At 49.6% G+C, this 19,458-nt stretch overlaps 1 protein-coding gene across 1 annotated transcript; it reads right to left on the bottom strand.

The window, feature by feature from the left end:
- Positions 1-761: 761 nt before the first annotated feature.
- LOC147412357 (serine/threonine-protein kinase PAK 3-like) lies at positions 762-19,136 on the bottom strand. The gene is made up of 8 exons (XM_086481445.1): positions 19,089-19,136; positions 16,409-16,437; positions 8,547-8,664; positions 7,600-7,699; positions 6,967-7,163; positions 2,909-3,046; positions 1,277-1,364; positions 762-784 (listed from the first exon to the last, which is right to left on the bottom strand). Exons 1-8 carry the CDS (start codon positions 19,134-19,136, stop codon positions 762-764), a joined length of 741 nt encoding a protein of 246 aa, XP_086337571.1.
- Positions 19,137-19,458: the final 322 nt, after the last annotated feature.

The raw sequence follows: 19,458 nt of genomic DNA, 5'->3' as shown, positions 1-19,458 counted from the left end.
ACGTTATTGTAGTGTTCATGAAGTATCAGCCGATAAATACCGCGCACTTGGGTCTCAGGGCCCAGCTGACCCAAGTGGGTGGCCCCGATCACCACACGCCACATGGTGAGGTACCTGGAAGGCAGATGCAGAGAGGCCTCAGAGGGAGCGGAGCCACGTAATGCAGTAGCCCCGCGGTTCCCTGCCTTCTGCTTCCCAAGGCAGGGAGGAAAGCAGCGCTGCGGAGGGTGCCACTGCCCTAGCACGCCTTGGGCACCAGGAACGTGGAGCTGGAGGCTGCTAGGAAGCGGTGGCACGAGCCCAGCCTTCTGCGGAGCTGTCTCTCAGCTGGGCTTGCCAGTGCCCTGCCACCGGGCATACTGCAAGGCAGCGGGATGGCAGGAGCTCGTGGGGCTGCGGACGGGGCGCCTGCTGGTGCTGTGGGGATAGCCCCCTTCCCTGCTCCTCCTTACCTGGCCGCGTTGAAGCAGTGGGCTGCTGTGAGGACCCACTGCGGGCTGATGAGGGACCCTCCGCACACGTGGCCCCAGGGGCTCTGGATGCTGACAATCCAGGGCCAGGCCCCTGGCTGGGCACCCGAGCCACCCACGACGCGCGACATGCCGTAGCTAGCCGCCATGGGCCGGAGCCCGCAGGTCCTGGTGTAAGAAGAAACTCATGAGTGTGCTGCTGGACGGCTGTGCTGCTGTTGAGGCTGAAGGTCAGCCGTCTTCCCTCCCCCCGAGGGGCTGCACGGACGGCAGGGCCAGGGAACCCCATGGCTATGCCTCCAGCCCTATGTCCGCTGTAGCCCCGTACACGGGTTATGCCAGCAGCCTGGGTGCTGGCAAGGAGCTGAGGCTCCCACAGGGGGTTTGGGAAGCTGTGGAGTGGCCACAGGGGCCGCGCGGGCCCCCTCCAGTGAAGCCCGTCAAGGGCTCCCCAAGCTCCCTCCCAGAGCCTCGGCCCACTTACCCACAGCTGTCCCACATGCCGTGCGCAGGCCGGCACACGGCCAGCAGGACGAGGAGGGCGAGCAATTTCATCGCTGCCGGCGGCACGTGTCAGCTGCAAGAAGGAGGTCTTGTTGCCTCCAGCGCAGCCGCCGACGTACTGCCCGCAGCAGTCCCGCTGCCTCTGATGGCCTTGGCCCTGGGGCTGATGTCACAGAGCCGCCGTTTCTGGGCGTGGGGCACGGTGGCCTCTCAAGGGGGGGTGGAGGTGGGGGTGTCAGCAATACGGGGGGTTTCCAAGCAGGAGGGGAGGCGGAAGCTGGGATCGGACAGCCCTGACAAACCCCTGCTGAACACTCTGCCTGTGGGATGAGGGCGTGCAGGCCCCGTGGCTGGCAGCGGCAGAGGCTGGGCTTTCTTTAAAAATGGATGCTGCCCAAAGGAAAAAAAAAAAAGAAATGAACCATTACTTTCCAAACTCAGTTACTGACGGGCTCAAGCAGTGTTCTGCTGGTTACCAGCAATATGCAGAAATGGGACATAGGGGACCACCTGCACCTGCGTCTGCAATTCCAGTCCCTTGCTATCCCAGGCCAACATGGCCCGTCATTCGATTAATCCATTTATCAAGGTGTCTTCAGCTTGCTGGCAATTTTGCCCTGCCAGTGCTCTGGGAATGCTGCTTGCTGTCCCAGGGCCTTGTTCCTCTCAGGAACCTCAAAATGCTCACTTAGGTTCCTGTTTGCTACAGACACGGGCTCTTTTAGTGCTCAGAAAAGATGAGGGGCACAAGCCACACCTCAAGGAACTCCAGTACCTCTAGGAAATGTTTATCCCAGCAATATTTAGGCCCACGTGTTCTTCTGAAGGCCACTGAGGTCGAGAGAAGAGCAGGGAGACAAGTGACAGAGCGCCGATGCACTCAGATCTGGGTTGCAGGGACAGCAGTGTCTACCACCCCATGTCCTGCCCCTTCTGAACTGGCTGGCACCTTCACAGCAGGGACAGCCAAGGGGCACACGGTGCCACCCCCTATCTGCCACAAAACCTAGCACCAAACCTGCAGCAGTTTTCATCTACTCGACTATGCCAGGCAACAGAAGGAGCTGTGACAAGTCCTGCTCAGCCATCCCCGTTTCGCTGGCAGAAACCTCTACAAGTGGGGCAGGAGGGACAAGCGGGGGCCCCTCTGATGCTCACAGGGAGCACCCGCAGCCCCTTCCTTCCCACCGCCAAACCTCTGTCCGCTTGGCTGGGACTGACTTCACTGCGTTCCTCCCTGCTCATCTCTCGGCATACACCAGTCCCCAACCCCATTTCAGGCCTCTGCACCTGCTATCGTTCCACTGCAGTTATTTTGCCACCCTGTAAACCTGAACTTCCTACCAAAACACAAAAGAGGGCCATGAAAATGACCAGAGGGATGGAACACCTCCCCTGTGAGCACAAGCTGAGCGAGTTGGGGTTGTTCAGCCTGGAGAAGAGAAGGCTCCGGGAAGACCTTCTAGCACCCTTCCAGTGCTTAAAGGGGGCCTAGAAGAAAGATGGGGACAGACTTTTTAGCAGGGCCTGTTGCAATAGGACAAGGGGTAACGGTTTTAAACTAAAGAGGCCAGATTCGGACTAGATATAAGGAAGAAATTTTTTACGCTGAGGGTGGTGAAACACAGGCACAGGCTGCCCAGAGAGGTGGCAGAAGCCCCATCCCTGGAGACATCCAAGGTCAGGCTGGATGCGGCTCTGAGCAACCTGATGCAGCTAAAGATGTCCCTGCTCACTGCAGGGGGGCTGGACTGGATGGCCTCTAATGGTCCCTTCCAGCCCAAACCACTGTAGGATTCCACTGATTTTTCAGCTGAAAAGCACCCAGAGTGGAGACTAACACGAGGGGGCTCCATCTGATGCTTTCGAGTTCAGCTGATGACAAAACCAGGACACAGCGCAGCTGTTTCACCTGCAGCCGCTTTGCGTTTTACCTGCAGAAGGTCCTGGGCAGACCCTCGCCTGCCCACGTCCACCTCCAGACAGCAGCTCCAAAAGGCCCGAAACTCAGCGGACAGTTGCTCGGGGTTCTGCAGCTCTGGTGTCCCGTTGGTCGCTATCAGATCCATCGCCTAGAGTGACAAGAAACACAAGACTCCACCTGTTTCATTCTTACCCAGAACTGCTCACAGAGAGCCCATTTTTTAAGGTCCAGCCTCCAGTGCCAGTTTCCTCCCTGGCAGAGGGTTAGAGATGATTTTTCTCTACCTACAAAAAACCTCTGATGCAGCCACAGCTACTCCAACATCAACGTGATCTTGCCTCGACAGCTGATTGCAGTGGCTGACCTAGTTAGGAGGAACTCCATCAGCAAAAGCACATTTGGCTTCTCTGTGCATCGACACCAGCTTTCCTGGCTATTTTAAAGAGTGAACTTGGTCCAGCTGTATTATTTCAAAGGATTCGGACATAAAATGCATCCCTGCAGTGCTCACTGCTCCCTAAAGTACAGCTTCCTTAAAACAAAGGTAGTCCAGATTTTCCCTCTGTTCTAGATAAAAATGGTAACTAGAGGATAAAAAAGTAGATCCATCAGCTTATTCCTTGGCTAAACAGAAACATTTGGAACCTCATTTTCAACACAGACACGTTAGCTGCGTGCACAAATATATTATGAAGAAAACACATAACTGGGCAGACAGGAGCCACCTGCAACTCTGTCTTTCAGCAGTCTCCAAATTCCAGATCAGCAAGTCTTCCTGACAGACCTTATGCCAAGGAATTAGAACGTAATTTTGCAAAACATGGGGCGAGCATTATCCAGGGCGGTTCACTTGGAACCAAGGTCTAACACGCTGCGAAGCTGGACAGATGAGTTCATTCTGCTTTTGTAAGACGTTCTTCAGAACAGCAAGACAAATGTTTTGAACTGTTTGAACCTAAACTTGCAGAATATGTCCCAAATATACAGCAATAATAATAGAAATAGGCCTAGGAGTCTTCCATAGAAATGTCCGCCCTGACAAGAACAGCTCTGCGCTACTGGCATTTAAAGAGACGGTGGCCAAAGGGACTTTGCTCTTATCCTCTTAAAGGTAGAGGAAAATTTGCAGGCCTAAAAAGGCAAATGAACTATCCTAGAGGAAAAACAATAAAAGGAAGTTTCTCTACTTTTCCCACAAGAGAAGTGTCACAAAATCAGTCCTGTCCCATCCCTCTGCAGCTGCCCTCAGGCACCAGGCACAGCGGTGAGCCGGAGGGCCTGTCCTCACTGTGGTTAAATGGTGCTGCCCCAGGGACGTCCCTTCTCCTGCGGTAAAGGAACACAGCACCCATGCCAGCCTTGGGAATTTTATTCCGGCTCCATTCACCTGGCTGTGAAACAGGAGTGCTGGGACAAAGGGAGCTCTTTCAGCTGCTCCTTTCTTCACAGAACACCAACCAGCAGAGTCATCTGTAGCTGGGTCCTGCACCTTTTAAATAGTTCTACGACCACAGCAAAAGCTCTAGGGGAAGCTCAAGTACCTTCTTGTCACGTCTCTTTTGCTTTCCTGTGATCCAGCTGGCAGAGAAAAGCAAGTACAGTCCAAAGGAAATGAGCGTTTGCAGTAGCTGCAAAGGGGCAATAAGCTCCTCAATTTCTTTAATGTACCCAGAAACAAGAAGGGATTTGGCATACAGCTGCAGCTGCAGTCTGTGAAAATGAGACCCTCAAGTTATCCAGGGCTCCCACATACATGACGGAACAACACACAGATGACTTAGCAGCCTGAAACTGTAGAAGGTCCGCAGCATTTGGAAAACATGCTCTAGTTTTGAAGAAAACTGAGGCACTCTGGTTAACAAATGAAAAAGCAAACAGAAATGCCTAGGATTTGGTTTGTTGGGTATTTTTAAAACTGAAACTGGGGAGGTCCAACCAACGTTTCAAAGGACGTTTATCGCACCAATATTTGTCCCTCAGGCCCCAGGCCTACGCCTGGTGGAAAGAAATCCCAGTGAGAGAAAACAAACACTGTCACAGAAATATCCAGGCCACTCTTGGCTGGAAAATGGTTCATTCCTGTGAGTTCTGCATCTGCTGGAAAGAACGTGAGCAACAGGGGATGCATTTGCTCTACACGTGGAAAACAACAATCATATCTACATTCAGACTGGTGTTAACTCTTTGATCAATGATCCTTTAATGCCCTTAGAGTACATTTAGGTATTTCAACTCCTGTCAGGAACGGAAGCTGCTGCGTGCCTTGCACTGTTAAAACAAGCATTCACAAAAATGTGAAAGAGCATCCTTTGGTTTCCAGGCTTCGCAGAACTCCCTGGATGGGGTCTAAATGTGACTATTAAACCCAACAGCTACTGTGTGCCATCAGCTAAAAACCTGACCTGCAAACACAGGTCTTGCTTATCAGCTCTCCTGTTTGGATGCAGCTGAGAGCTCTCGCTGCACTCTGTGATTCCACACACAAGAGCAGAGGGATCCTGTCCCTGTTGGGGCTGATTCACTTTCATAAAACCAGCTGGGAACTGGGGAACTTCAGGCGGTCCATCACAAGCTGTTCACTGTTCCCAGCTCAGGGGCAACAGCCCCTGCCCAAGAGCCCAGGAAGTGAACACAGGTGGGACCAACTCCAGGTGCCTGATTTTAACCTCCTGCAGTTTGACTCAGACACCTGAAGACACCGTGAAGCTCTGAGTGCTCAAGCTGATCTCAACTCCCGCAGCAGATGAGGCATGTAGGGAGAAAAAGAGCATCTCAAATAATCTGGGCAAGGGCAGGAATGGCTGAATGTGAATTTGATCAGAGAGAAAAAATCCAGTTCCCTGCCTCACAGTTGACCCGAGGCTTCTCCAGGAGCCCTAAGCAACCTTTGAGGTTAAGGAAGCTGGGAATTTTCAGCCTGCAAACCAGGGACACAGGCCTACTGCCACCCTGCCAGCTGCGGTGCACTCAGCTGACTCAGCATCAGGCTGAACCCAAACCTCTTTACTTCTTCTCCCCCCTCAGGAGGTGGCACAGTGCACACCGCTCCTCCTGTGTGCACTCGAACCAACAACCCCGGGCACCTACCAAACCAAAACAAGCCTTCCAAGAAAACTCAGGAATCTTTGTTCAAGCAGAGCGGAGGACTGACACTGGTGTAGTTGTTGTATTCCTTTCTTAAGTAGCCTGCCAGGGGGTATGTCTTGACCCTTCTGCTGTTTCTTCTCTCAGCCTGCAGCACACAGTCTGGGTGCCATAGACCAGAGAGAGCACAGCCTTATTGCTATGGGAAAAGCTACACGTCATGCTCTATTTCAATTCCAGCCTTAACAGAAACGATCTATCTATACATACGGTCACAATTAATTTCCTCATACATTCCTGCATCCCTATCAGGAATTAACTGTGCAGCACCTAACTTTGTTCCAGCTACCAGTCATGAGGTTTTATCTTGGTATACACGCCTTCACTATCACACACTCATTTGGGATAAGAGCTGGTCATTTCATTTTAAGGAATGAGGATGAAACGGAAAACCTCAAAACATTAAAAATACATTTGTTTACTCCAAGTTTCTGTGCTAAAACCCATTTTTAGAAAGTCATTTGCTAATGAGTAATTATGGCATTTCTACAAGCAGCGACACTGCTTACCTGAAAGGCTCAGGTGAGCCATCGGCACTGATCCGAGTTTGAAAAGACTTCTCTGCCTGCAGACACAGCTGGGATGCTTTTCAGAAAAAGTCGCCAACTGGAGAAACTTGCCGCTGAAAAATCGCTGTCACTCAGAGATACAGCTCAAAGAGATTTCAAAAAGCATACAAGGTATTTCAAGCCCAGTTGAAGGCAGAGATGGCACATCTCTGACCTGGCTACAAGTCACGTCTCTTTGGAAGTCTTCCCCTTGACGTTACCAAAGCTACAGGAGATGCTGCTGTGCTGCAGTGACAGCTTTAGAAGCGGGCCATGGGGGAACTGGTTCCAGCTGATGCGGCTGGGGTTTTGCCTCACGGGGGATTAACGGGATAGGTTTGAAAGACACTGGTATCTGATTTTATGTACACCCTACCCTGAGAGGATCTTCATCAATAAAAGGAGGCTGTCCTTCCGCCATCTCTATTGCCACGACCCCAAGGGACCAGATGTCCACCTTGGGGCCGTAGGCTTCTTTCCTCACCACTTCTGGTGCCAGCCAGTCTGGAGACCCGACCACTGTGCTCCGTCGACTCTGCTCAGGGCTGAGCCGAGCACAGACGCCAAAATCAGCTGCGGAGGAAAACAAGTGGTGTTAAAGGCAGCTCGAATTAGGAAAGCGAGCAAAAGAAATCCCCACTCTATGCCCGAGAACACGGTGTGGAATCTATCTGGAAAAGCGGCCGTGCTCTGTTTGCTCAGTGCTGTAGCCACGGAAATATTGTTGAATTGGCCACTTAAAACCCACCCCTCAAGTTCCCTGCAGTGGCTTTTGTTGACTTGAACCGTTAGACTGTAACTCCCTCCCTCTGGGAGGGCCACACACAAACCCAAGACACTCTTCACACCTTTCTCCTTTCTGTGCCTCTCTGTAGGTTGGAACTGTGCTCGGAGCTGGCAGCAGTGGTCAGCGCACTGCCACAGGAATCCCTTCTGGGGAACTGGCTGTCAGTCAAAAGCAGCCCCATGCCACAGTCTGGGAAGGCTGTGCCTGACCAAGAATACCTACCCAATTTGACAGTCCCATCCACTGCAAGCAGAATGTTGTCGCTTTTGATGTCCCTGTGAATCACTTGCTTTGAATGAAGGAAATCCAGGGCTTGCAGGCACTGATAGGTAAAAAGGAAACATGAGGGTAAAAATTAATGACCGGATTTCATCACTCAAGAATGAAACGCCTCTAAAACATTGAATTTCCAGATGAATTGCGAGCAATGCCTGAATATTGCACTGTCAAGAGGAATAGCTTGCTGCTTCAACACTATTAAAGTAACAACTTTCCAAAGGAAGGCATATCAGGTTTGGGAAGAGAAATGTCCATTACTGTCACAGACTAGCCCCTGAAAGCACAGGCAGGATGGCTGCTGCCGCAATCAGTGTGCTATGTCCATCCATATGACAAAGTATTGTTTGCCAGAAATGAGAAAGTCCCTTCCTTCCGTGTGAAGTAGATCACTGTTGGGTGGGAGGTTGCAGGACAAAGACTTTATTGTCAGGCTCTACAGCAGATTTGGAAATAGCACCTTAGTCATTTTTCAGGAGCAAACACCATTTTGGGTGGAATGCTATCCTTTTAAGCTGAGACTCTGACAAATGAGTCTCTCCTTTGCCTTGCTGTTCTTTTAAAATTCTGCCACCAGCATGTTTGCTTTTACAGGCAAGGAACGCAGTACAGACATGCTCCAGGCACGTGTTTAAAGAGGAAAAGTTGAGAAGAGTCAAACTAAAAAAAAAAAGTAAAAAAATGTAATGCAATAACGGTGTTTAAGAGTGTAATCACAGAGTACAGAAAGTGCAGTGACACTGTCAGGCAGTTCACTTAAGGTGCCCTTTCTTCTCCATATCATAAAGCAAGGCAGAAACAAAGCTCTCAAGATGAAATCCCTCCTGTTCTTGCCACCTGTTCACCAGTACCATCCCGTCCAAGGAAGAGGAAGCACACGCGGGATCCCTCACCTCCCTACAGACAGCTGCCATCTGCCCTTCCTCCATACAAAACTGGGTAACATCTTCGGTTAAAGCGCCTCCGGCCATGTATTCCATCACCACCCGGAGCTCATCACCGACCAGGTAGCTGAAAGAAGAAAACAAGGGCACTGAGATGAACAGGCACAGCTAAATTACCTCATGGAAAAGACAGCTGGTGATAGGGGGCCACATAGAAAATATATTGTATAACCAAAGATACATCAAAAATATTAATAGGGAGCTACATAGGAAAACAAAGCTAAAACTATTAAAACTTGCATCCCCGAACTAACACGCATGCAAGTAGGCAATTAGTCACTAACCCCTGCAAATTGCTTGAAAAAGAAGCTGATAAGGGAAACAGAAAAGACAGAAACAAGGACCTAATTCATGGCTCAAAGGCGTCAAAGGCAGGAGGAGCTAAGGGCTAAGGAGGGCTCGCTAACATCCATCTCTAAACAAGAACAAAAAGGAGACAGCCAGATGTGCACACAGGGACAGACCAGGCTGAAACCAGTCTGCGACTGCAAGCTCAGCCAAATTAGAGCTTCCAGGGGAGAGGGGAGGAGTACAGAGCGAGGAAGAACTACGGCCTTCATCCCTGAAGACCCCTGCCCAGGACCACCAGGAGGAACTGCGCAAGCGCCCCGAGGAGGAGCCCGAGGCGGAGATTATGGAAATGAAGTGACAGGAAGGAATGGCCTTTTTGGGGACAGGTCATGAATATGTCTAGGCGTTTCGAAATAGGTGATGTTTTAACTGGGTAAATACTGGAGAAGCGGCCACAGTGGGGATGCACGTTTGTGGTGGAGCAATTCCCCCGTGCATCTGCGCGCAATAAACACACCTACTGTGTAACCTTTCGGGTTGTAAAGTCTTTTCCCTACGTCAGTTTTGGCGAGCCAGCCAGAAGGCTCTCTGCTCGGCTGTGGGATCGCCTGGGGAGCGGACGCCCCTGGGCGCACCCCAAGCACTTTCCTCGGAGGAGCCTCCGCTGCCAGCCGCTCACCGCGGGAGCAGACAACAGCCTCCTGAAGCCGCGGATCAAACGGTATGTTTTGTGAGAGGGGCCTGTAAGTCGTACGCGTGGCCGGGGCAGCTGGTAAATCGAGCAGAGACATCTGGCATGCAGCATAGTCCCCGTATGGGAGGAGGGTACCCTGCATGGTAACAAGGGGATTTGCTGACTGATAGGGCGGCCGCTAGCGATCTTGGCAGTAGATCGAGCAAATCCGAGGTTGCCGCTGCATCCCAACATCGGGAGCCAGGACGGACCTGCTAATGACTGGTACATAAGAAGCAGGAGAAGGGTAAGCGGGCCTCTCACGATCATGTCATCTTTCCAATATTTGCAGCTGCTTAGAAGGGTGTTCACTGGGAAGGCTAAATAACTAAACTTAAACCGCACAATCTTGCCAGGGGATGTTGGTTATGACTCTTGTCCAGGGAAGTCGGTTTGCCCGTGCCCTGGATGAGTAGGTGGACTCCATCACCTGGCAACAAAAGGGGAGGTAATTGTATGATTTGCCTGGGGATCAACATGAGTCGTTTGTGAATGGCTTTATATGTTAGTTGAAGCTTCCTGCAATTACAATTCCTGTCGTTACTATCAAAACTGTCCGGACATTCTGAGTGTATGCGTGAGTGAGACGTACGAAGTGAGTGAGGAGCTCTATCCGCGGTTCCGAGCTGGGGCGACTGAGGCGGCCGGAGAAGAGCGAAGCAAGTGTAATAATTTGAAGTATGAATAAGGAGTGCCGTGCCCATCCTTGATACATCTGTGTAACACGTGGATATTGATAAGTAGTAATGTTGGTCCGTTGAAAGTAGAGTTGTGCGGAGAAGGAAGGAAAAGATAAGCGAAGAGTTCGGGTTTGAAAAACAAAAGATGGGGGGAGGAAAGAGTAAACCTCATGAAAAATCCCCTTTAGGATGTGTTCTGACACATTGGAAAGACAGAGCAGGACAAGGGGGCACAGAAAAGAAGAAAGAGTTAATTAAGTATTGCAATCAATGGTGGCCGCTTTATAAGCTGGAAGATGGGGCAAAATGGCCTAAGGAAGGCGGCACGTTAGACTATAACACGCTCTTGCAGTTAATGTTGTTTCTGAGGAGAGAAGGGAAATGGGATGAAGTAACATACGCTGATATGTTCTTTGTTCTCCGGGACAATCCTGAGTGGCAAACGGACTGCGGATTAGTACCCCCACGAGAACCCATGGTCCTTGCATTAGAAAAAGAAAACAAAAACAACAACAAAAATAAATTAAAAGGTGCTGTTCGGCTTGTAGCATTGGCCAAAGGTGTACAGAGAGAAGTCAAACTAACCGTGGATCAGAACAAGATCTAAGTGATCTATTTAGGCCCCCTCAGCAGCCACAAGGGTGAGATGAGGACTTAGAAAGGGTCCGTACCCCTCCACATCCTCCCTCCTCCCCACCAGATGGCCCGATATCTTCCCGAACCCGGGGAAGGCAGATAACAGAAACAGTTCTCCAAGCTCCTCTCCAGGACGCAGGTGGACCGGATGGAGAAACAGGAAAAGTCAAAATACCATTCTCTGGTAACGAGCTGAAGGAATGGAAAGATGCTGCCCAAAAATATCGCAGTGACCCAGTAGGCGTTACTCAAAATCTCCAGTTTCTAATAAAACAGTACAGCCCCGATTGCAATGACATGTAACTGTTATTGGACTGCTTAACCGAAACAGAAACACAGTTGGTTATAAAAACTGCCGGGGATTTGGCAAAAGAATATTATGAGATAAAAAGGGGTGATGTTAAAGAATACTTCCCCTTGCAGGACCCAAACTGGGACCCTAATCAATCAGCTGATGTGGATACATTACGAGCAGACCAAGGATGGGTAGTGAAAGGAATAGAGAAGGCAATTCCAAACCCTATAAATCGAGCAGTGCTATATGCAGTGAAACAAGGTCCCTCCGAGTCGCCTTCCAAATTTCTGGATAGACAAAGGGACACGATGTGTTGTCATACACCACTGGACCCCGGGTCAGCAGTGGGAATACAACATCTGGTATCCCTATTTCTAGGACAATCTCAGAATGATATCAGACGTAAATGACAAAAATTACGTCCACCAAATAGTCGAAACTTGGAAGTGTTATTGGAAGAGGCTTGGAGGGTGTTTAGCAACAGAGAGGACAATTATAAGCAGAGTCTAGGCAAATTGGTGGCAGTAGTTAGAGAAGAGAGAGAATGGAAACCTAAATCCAGGATGAGACGTGGACCGGCGCCCCTGAGCAGGGATCAATGTGCTATATGTAAAAAAACTGGTCTCTGGAAAAGGGAATGTCTGGAGCGACAGCGTCAGGGGAACAATAGGTGGCGGGATAACCCAAGAAAAACGATCGCACATGTAATGGACTGATTAGAAGGTCCATTGATTACAACGAAATGAGGAGAAAAACAAAACCAAAAAAAAATGGAGTTTCTAGTTGATACAGGGGCAACATACTCAGTTTTGAATCAAGCTTTAATGCCTTTAGGAAATGACTATGTCATGGTAAAGGGAGCAACTGGCCAGAGTGAAAAAGCTTGGTTTTTGGAACCATTAAAATATAAAATGGTCAAGCAGGTAGGCATCCATAAATTTTTGTCTATGCCAAATTCACAGAATTCCCTGTTGGGAAAAGACCTATTGGAACAGCTGGAGGCCACGATAAAATTCAAAAAGGGTGAGATTACTCTGGAGGTAAATGATGATCAATATGTACAAATAATGAGCTTGTCTTTGGTGAATATTCCCATAGAAGGACAAATCGACGAGGAGATCATTAATCAGGTCTGCCCCGGGGTTTGGGTGACTGATGCCCCAGGACGTGCCAAGAATGCCCAACCAATAATAATAAATTTGAAGGATGGACAGAGAGCGGTAAGAATCAAACAATACCCACTAAAGAAAGAAGACAGGGAAAGGATTCAACCGAAAATAGAGCGATTCCTAGAATTGGGCTTATTGAGGGAATGCGAATTGGAGTTCAATACCCCCATTCTCCCGGTCCGAAAACCAGATGGGTCCTATCGAATAGTCCAAGATCTGAGGGCCATTAACAAAATAACAGAGGTTCTATACCCCGGGGTTGCCAATCCATATACCTTGCTAATCACCTTAACTCCTGATTTAATTTGGTGTACAGTTTTAGAAGTAAAGCCTTCTTTTGCCTCCCTCTCCATGAAGCCAGTCAGAAAAGTTTTGCATTCAAGTGGGAAAACCCTAAGAGCGGTCAGAAGACCCAGCTCACAAGGACGGTGTTGTCACAAGGTTTCAAGAACAGCCCTACCATCTTTGGGAACCAACTAGCAAAAGATTTGGGATTATGGGAACCACCATCGGAAGAAGGAAAAATACTACAATACGTGGATGACATCCTCATTGCAACTAAAACCAGAGAAGCCTGTGTCACCTGGACTGTAAGTTTATTAACTTTTCTTGGGCTTCAGGCGTACTGAGTGTCCCGAAACAAGGCACAAGTGACTTTGCAGCAGGTTACATACTTAGGGTATAAGATCAGTGCAGGGCAACGGTCCTTGGGGCAAGCCCGGAAAGAAGCCCTGTGCCAGACCCCTCGGCCACAGACTGTAAAAGAACTGCGGACCTTCCTGGGAATGATGGCGTGGTGCCGGCTCTGGATACATGACTATGGCCTGCTGGCCAAACCACTGTATTCCCTGATAAAATCCAGTCAAAGTCACCTCCAATGGGATGCTGAGTCAGATCGGGCATTCCATCAGCTGAAGAAGGCCCTGATGTCAGCACCTGCACTGGGACTCCCTGATGTGAGTAGACCATTTCTCCTGTTTTCCCATGAAAAGCAGGGAATAGCGTTAGGAGTACTGGCACAAGACCTGGGACCATACAGATGAGCTGTGGCGTACTTATCCAAACAATTGGACGCTGCTGCCAAAGGGTGGCCTGGCTGCCTAAGGGCGGTAGCAGCAGTCATCCTGAATGTCCAGGAACCTCAGAAGTCTACCCTGGGTCAGAAAATGACTGGTTTCCTATCTCACACAGTGTCTACAGTCCTTGAAGTGAAAGGGGGACATTGGCTCTCCCCACAGAGATTCCTGAAATATCAAGCTATCATGGTCGAGCAGGATGATGTTGAGATTGTGACCACTAACATTGTCAACCCAGCTTCATTTCTTAGTGGGAAGACTGGAGAACCAGTGGACCACGACTGCCTCGAGACGATTGAGGCCACGTACTCTAGCCGCATGGACCTAAAGGATACCCCCATGGATGGGGCAGAGCACTGGTTCACAGATGGGAGCAGCTATATCCTGGGCGGAAAAACGACATTCTGGGTACGCCATCACCACTGCTGAAAAGGTAATAGAATCTGGACCACTACCGGCTGACACCTCAGCACAAAAGGCTGAGATCATAGCCCTCACTTGAGCCCTGGAGAGGGCCGAAGGAAAGGCTGTGAATATTTGGACTGATTCTAAATACGCCTTTGGAGTGGTACATGCCCACGGAGCAATTTGGAAGGAGCAAGGACTGTTGAACTCCCAAGGAAAGACTATCAAGCATGCAAAGGAAATTTTAAGACTTTTGAATGCAATCCAACTTCCTGAAAAAGTGGCAATTATGCACATCAGGGCACACCAGAAAGTGAGCACTGAATTGGAAAGAGGAAACGAACTGGCGGACAGAGCGGCAGAACAGGCAGCTAAAGAAACAGTACAGGTAGAGGGAGCACTAGTCCCAGACGGACAGATAACCCTAGAAGGTAAGCCAGAATACACTAAGGAGGATCAAAAGTTAATCACAGATTTGGAAGGAACAGACAATGAGGATGGGTGGGCTGTAACATCACATGGGAAACTCATAGTCCCCTCTTATACGGTTTGGCCATTGGTCCGGGAGGAACACAAGAAGGGACACTGGGGGGCAGAGGCATTACACAAATACCTTATCAGACACGGGACAGCTCGATATTTATACATCACTCTCAGACAAGTGACTCAGCAATGCGACCTTTGCCTCCAGACTAATCCAAAAATTGTCCCCAAACCAGAAATGGGCCAAATTGGGAAAGGGAATTGTCCGGGACAACATTGGCAAATTGATTTCTCAGAACTTCCTAGAAAAGGGGGGTATAAATACTTGCTTGTACCAACTGATACCTTTTCAGGCTGGCCAGAAGCCTTCCCATGCAGAACAGCTAAAGCTCGAGAGGTGACCAAGGTGTTGCTACAAGAAATCATACCCAGGTTTGGAGTCCCAGCGGTGATGTCCTCAGATAGAGGGCCGCACTTCATCTCCAAAGTTGTGCCAAAAATAAGCCACCATCTAGGGACAGACTGGCAACTACACACTCCATACCGGCCACAATCCAGTGGCCAGGTGGAGAAAATGAATCACCAGATTAAACAACAGATTGTTACATTAGGACAAGAAACCAATTGGGCCTGGCCACAATCTCTACCCCTAGCAATGCTATGGATACGAACTAGACCCCGAGCTAAGGAAGGGCTAAGCCCATTTGAAATCCTATATGGGCGACCCTATGGGGTACAAAAGGGAACCTCTTCACAAATTGGTGAAGAATTGATGACTTCCTATATGGTGCCATTAGGGAAACAACTTCGTAAAATTTAAAAACAGGTGTTTGGAACCCGATGCAGGGGTTTGGAGGGGTCAGTGCATAACATACAACCTGGAGACTAGGTGTATGTTAAGTCTCTTACAGAGAAAACTGTGGAGCCACAGTGGGAAGGACCATACCAAGTGCTTCTTACCTCTTTCACGGCAATCAAGATCAGGGAACAAAGCGCCTGGATTCACCACTCCTGAGCGAAGAAAGCTCCTAAAACTCCTTGGAAAGTAACACAGGGTGAGGATGAACTGAAACTAAAGCTTTGCCGAGTGAAATGAGTATATTGCACCCAGAAGTGTTTAGTAACTCGTCCTGCCAAGATTTAGTCAGGAAAATTGTTGTATTTGTGGTTATCGTAACCCAAGGGTCGAACAGTAACACCCCAGAATGGCCGTGGACCCAAGCTCATATTGAATATACTGGGGATATGGGACCGCTCTCTGATAGAAAAAGCTTAAGCCTTGCCGCCGTGGTTGTGCATAAAAATGAAGTGTACCCCAAAAATTATTGGAGCACAGACCTTCAGAGAATGATGCCTCAACTGCAGGGAATGCTGGGTCAAAACATAAGCGTAGGATGCCGAGGAATTAACGGAACTTCCTACAAAAGGGCAAACCAGATAGCTGTATCCAATATAATAACAAACACAACAAATAGAAAGCCATGCAGTATCTTGGATTGTTGGCATAATTTTACTCTAACACAACCTGTCTTTGTAACCTGGGTCTGGGCACGTGGTGAAATAGGATTACCATTGAAATTGAAGATAGATGCTGTACCGTCTACGACAGCGGGGCCCTGCACAACCTATACAGCTGATACTAGCACTCAATCAGTCCGAACCCAAACTAAACTTGAATCTAAGATTTATGAGATTGGTCCGTACGTCATCAGAAATACAGGTCAGCTACAAGTATTATTTAACCCAGAGTGGTCTCTAAAAAGGGTGGAACTGATGATGCAAATTAAGGTTTCAGAAATATAACCATTGTGTTCCCCTTTCTTACGGACTTCCTATGAAGGTTGGACCACTTGGCTACGCAGGAGAACGGGTATTTTTCAAAGGCGAATACCGAGGGATGTAGCTGGGGTGTTAGGGACAGGACTTGGGGTTCTAAATACCACAGATTCAGAAGTGATAATGAACAAATTAGCTGCCTCTACCGCTGATCTGTCCAAATTACAACAGCCATCACAATCCTCCCTATTAGCTCTAGGAGCTCACCAATGGTTGGTGTCGGAAGTTCTACCCGACTGGGAACGGACAAACATAAGGGATCATAATATCATTATAGCTGCAATTGGAGGGCTCCAAGGGAATATCTCATTGGCCCTGAGCTGTATCCAGGCCCAGCTGTGGATGCAATCAATAACTGCACCTATTGTAAGGGAAGGAGAGGAAGGGGTCTTCCCCACGGAGATACGAAAGATAGTCTGGGATAGTGCCACCGATACGGAAAGAGGGCTCCAGTCCTGCTGGGAAGTGGTAAACTTTACCTATAACCCCACCACACACACAGTCACTGCCCTCGTGTTAACTATCCACAATGCATCAGTGACTGTAATACATCCCATAATAGCCATGGGAATAAATCACGGTCAAAATTTGCTTTATCCTTTGGAACATAGGACATGGGCCCGAAAGACAGAGAACAAATGGCAAACAGTTGACTTAGAATCCTGCCTTGTACGAGAGCAACAGGGATTTCTCTGCGAAAGCAATACCATGAGTGCACAAGACATTTGCTGGATACCAACCAAAAGGTCTGTCACCTTGAAATTCGCCCGAATGCCAGTCCAAAACCGGTTGTCGTCTATGCAGGAAAAGGTTGTGCTTGTTTAAGAACAACATGTTGCTTTGTGTCTGTAGGAGGAGTAGAAATAGACAACAGGATTCACTCGAATTTCTGTATTTGTAATTTTACCACCATCACAGGATGTGACTTTAGCTACTTTGCTCCTGTGGTTTCTCATCAAATCCCGAGATCAAACTATACGTTGATTTCTGAACTAGAACCCACAACTATAGGGATAGACTTAGCAGTGAGAAAAAGATTGTTGAAACACCCAGACTTAATGCGGATATTAGAGGAAGCCAAGAATAATGGACAGGAAACTCTAATAACTGTTCATCATGAGGCAAATGAGGTAAGTAGGGTCTTGAAAAGGGTCAAAAAGGACGGAGAACACAAATGGTGGGATACACTTTTGGGGTGGTCACCTTCAGACACCGGACTTTTTCAATGTCCTAATGCATCCAATAGTAGTGTTGTTGATAGCTACCGCTATTTTATTATTTCTAGTAGGGACCCTATATATGTGGGTTTGACATGTAGTTAGAAGAATAACTTCAATGTACGAAGCATTATACCAACCAGAATAGCCAAGTAAAAGAATTCACTTAACTCAATAGAAAAGGGGGGAATTGGTAGGGGGCCATATAGAAAATATATTTTATAACCCAAGATATATCAAAAATATTAATAGGGAGCTACATAGAAAAACAAAGCTAAAACTATTAAAACTTGCTTCCCAGACCTAACGTGCATGCAAGTAGGCAATTAGTCACTACCCCCTGCAAATTGCTTGAGAAAGAAGCTGATAAGGGAAACAGAAAAAACAGAAACAAGGACCTAATTCATGGCTCAAAGGCGTCAAAGGCAGGAGGAGCTAAGGGCTAAGGAGGGCTCGCTAACATCCATCTCTAAACAAGAACAAAGAGGAGATAGCCAGATGTGCACACAGGGACAGACCAGGCTGAAACCGGTCTGGGACTGCAAGCTCAGCCAAATTAGAGATTCCAGGGGAGAGGCGAGGAGTACACAGCGAGGAAGACCTATGGCCTTCATCCCTGAAGACCCCTGCCCAGGACCACCAGGAGGAACTGTGCAAGCGCCCCGAGGAGGAGCCCGAGGCGGAGATTATGGAAATGGAGTGACAGGAAGGAATGGCCTTTTTGGGGACAGGTCATGAATATGTCTAGGCGTTTTGAAATAGGTGATGTTTTAACTGGGTAAATACTGGAGAAGCGGCCACAGTGGGGATGCACGTTTGTGGTGGAGCGATCCCCCGTGCATCTGCGCGCAATAAACACACCTACTGTGTAACCTTTCGGGTTGTAAAGTCTTTTCCGCACGTCAGGGTGTCACAGGCCTGGGGGACACAGGATCACCCCGGGGGTGGGGGGTGGTGGTGGTGTGTGTGACAGGGCCTGGGGACACAGGATCACCCTGGGGGGGGGGGGGGGGGGGGCAGCAGGTGGCAGGGCGAGCATGAGGGGCACAACAACCGAGCTGGGGGTGCCCCCCCACCACACACCACTGTCCCAGTTGTGGGACCCCACGGTCACCCCACCATCCCCACCCCTCCTCCTGCCCCACACACAGCCCTGAGGGGGTTGGTCTAGCTGTGACCCCAGCCCCACAGGGCAGCCATCACCCCTTTAAACAGCTCTCCCGTTCCCCCAAGTGCCCCAACCCCACCCTCAAAGCAGGGGGGGGACCCCTGACCCCCCTCAGATTCGCAGCGCAGTCACAGACCAGAGCAAAGGCTTTCCCTCCTCACAGAGTTATTAAACAGAAATGTTAAAAAAAACAATAAAAACAGACAAGACATGGGGGCACAGGGGCCATTCCCCCCTCCCCAGCATGTGGTGCTTTGGCAGCAGCCACTCTGGGGTGGGGGTGAAGCCCCTCCTGCCCCCCTAAAGTTAACCAACAGGGTGGCAAAACAGAAGAAGAAGGAACTCCCCAAATAGTCAGTGACCGGTACAAGGGGCACCCCCCAGCCCCACCCCCTGCAGCACCCCCTGGCTGCAAAGGAGGTTTAAGCGCTTTTCTGTAACAGTTCTGCCAATTGAACTTTGCTGACGGGGGGTCGCAGCCCTCAGGGACGGGGGTCCCCACCTTCCACGGGGACACCCAGCCTCCCAGAGAGGGTCTGCCCAGCTCCATGGCACCCCCCAGGGCTCGGGGGGGTGGTGGGGGGGACGTGCTGCAGCCCCGTGGCTTTCCCAAAGCTGGCAAAGCCACCCCCCACCCAGCCCAGGGTGCAAGGGGAAGGGGGGCACTGGCTTGGGGGGCTGTCCCACAGCCCCCGAGCCCCATCCCTGATGCTGGGGAGGGGAGGTAGCCTGACCCCCACTCCCAGAGGAAGTTTGAACCTGGCAGGGATTGAGCCCCCCTAGGCATTCCCCACCCACATGCTACAGCCCCCAGCCACCATTTCGGGTAAAAACTAAACACCTTTTAGGGTAAAAAAGGGGTAAAACCCCAC

This window comes from Leptosomus discolor, unplaced genomic scaffold (genome assembly GCF_034619465.1).
Source record: "Leptosomus discolor isolate bLepDis1 unplaced genomic scaffold, bLepDis1.hap2 HAP2_SCAFFOLD_43, whole genome shotgun sequence".
NCBI classification, from domain to species: Eukaryota; Metazoa; Chordata; class Aves; order Leptosomiformes; family Leptosomidae; genus Leptosomus; species Leptosomus discolor.
Note: the sequence above shows the minus strand (reverse complement) of the source record. Positions and strands in the feature narration are given on the sequence as shown.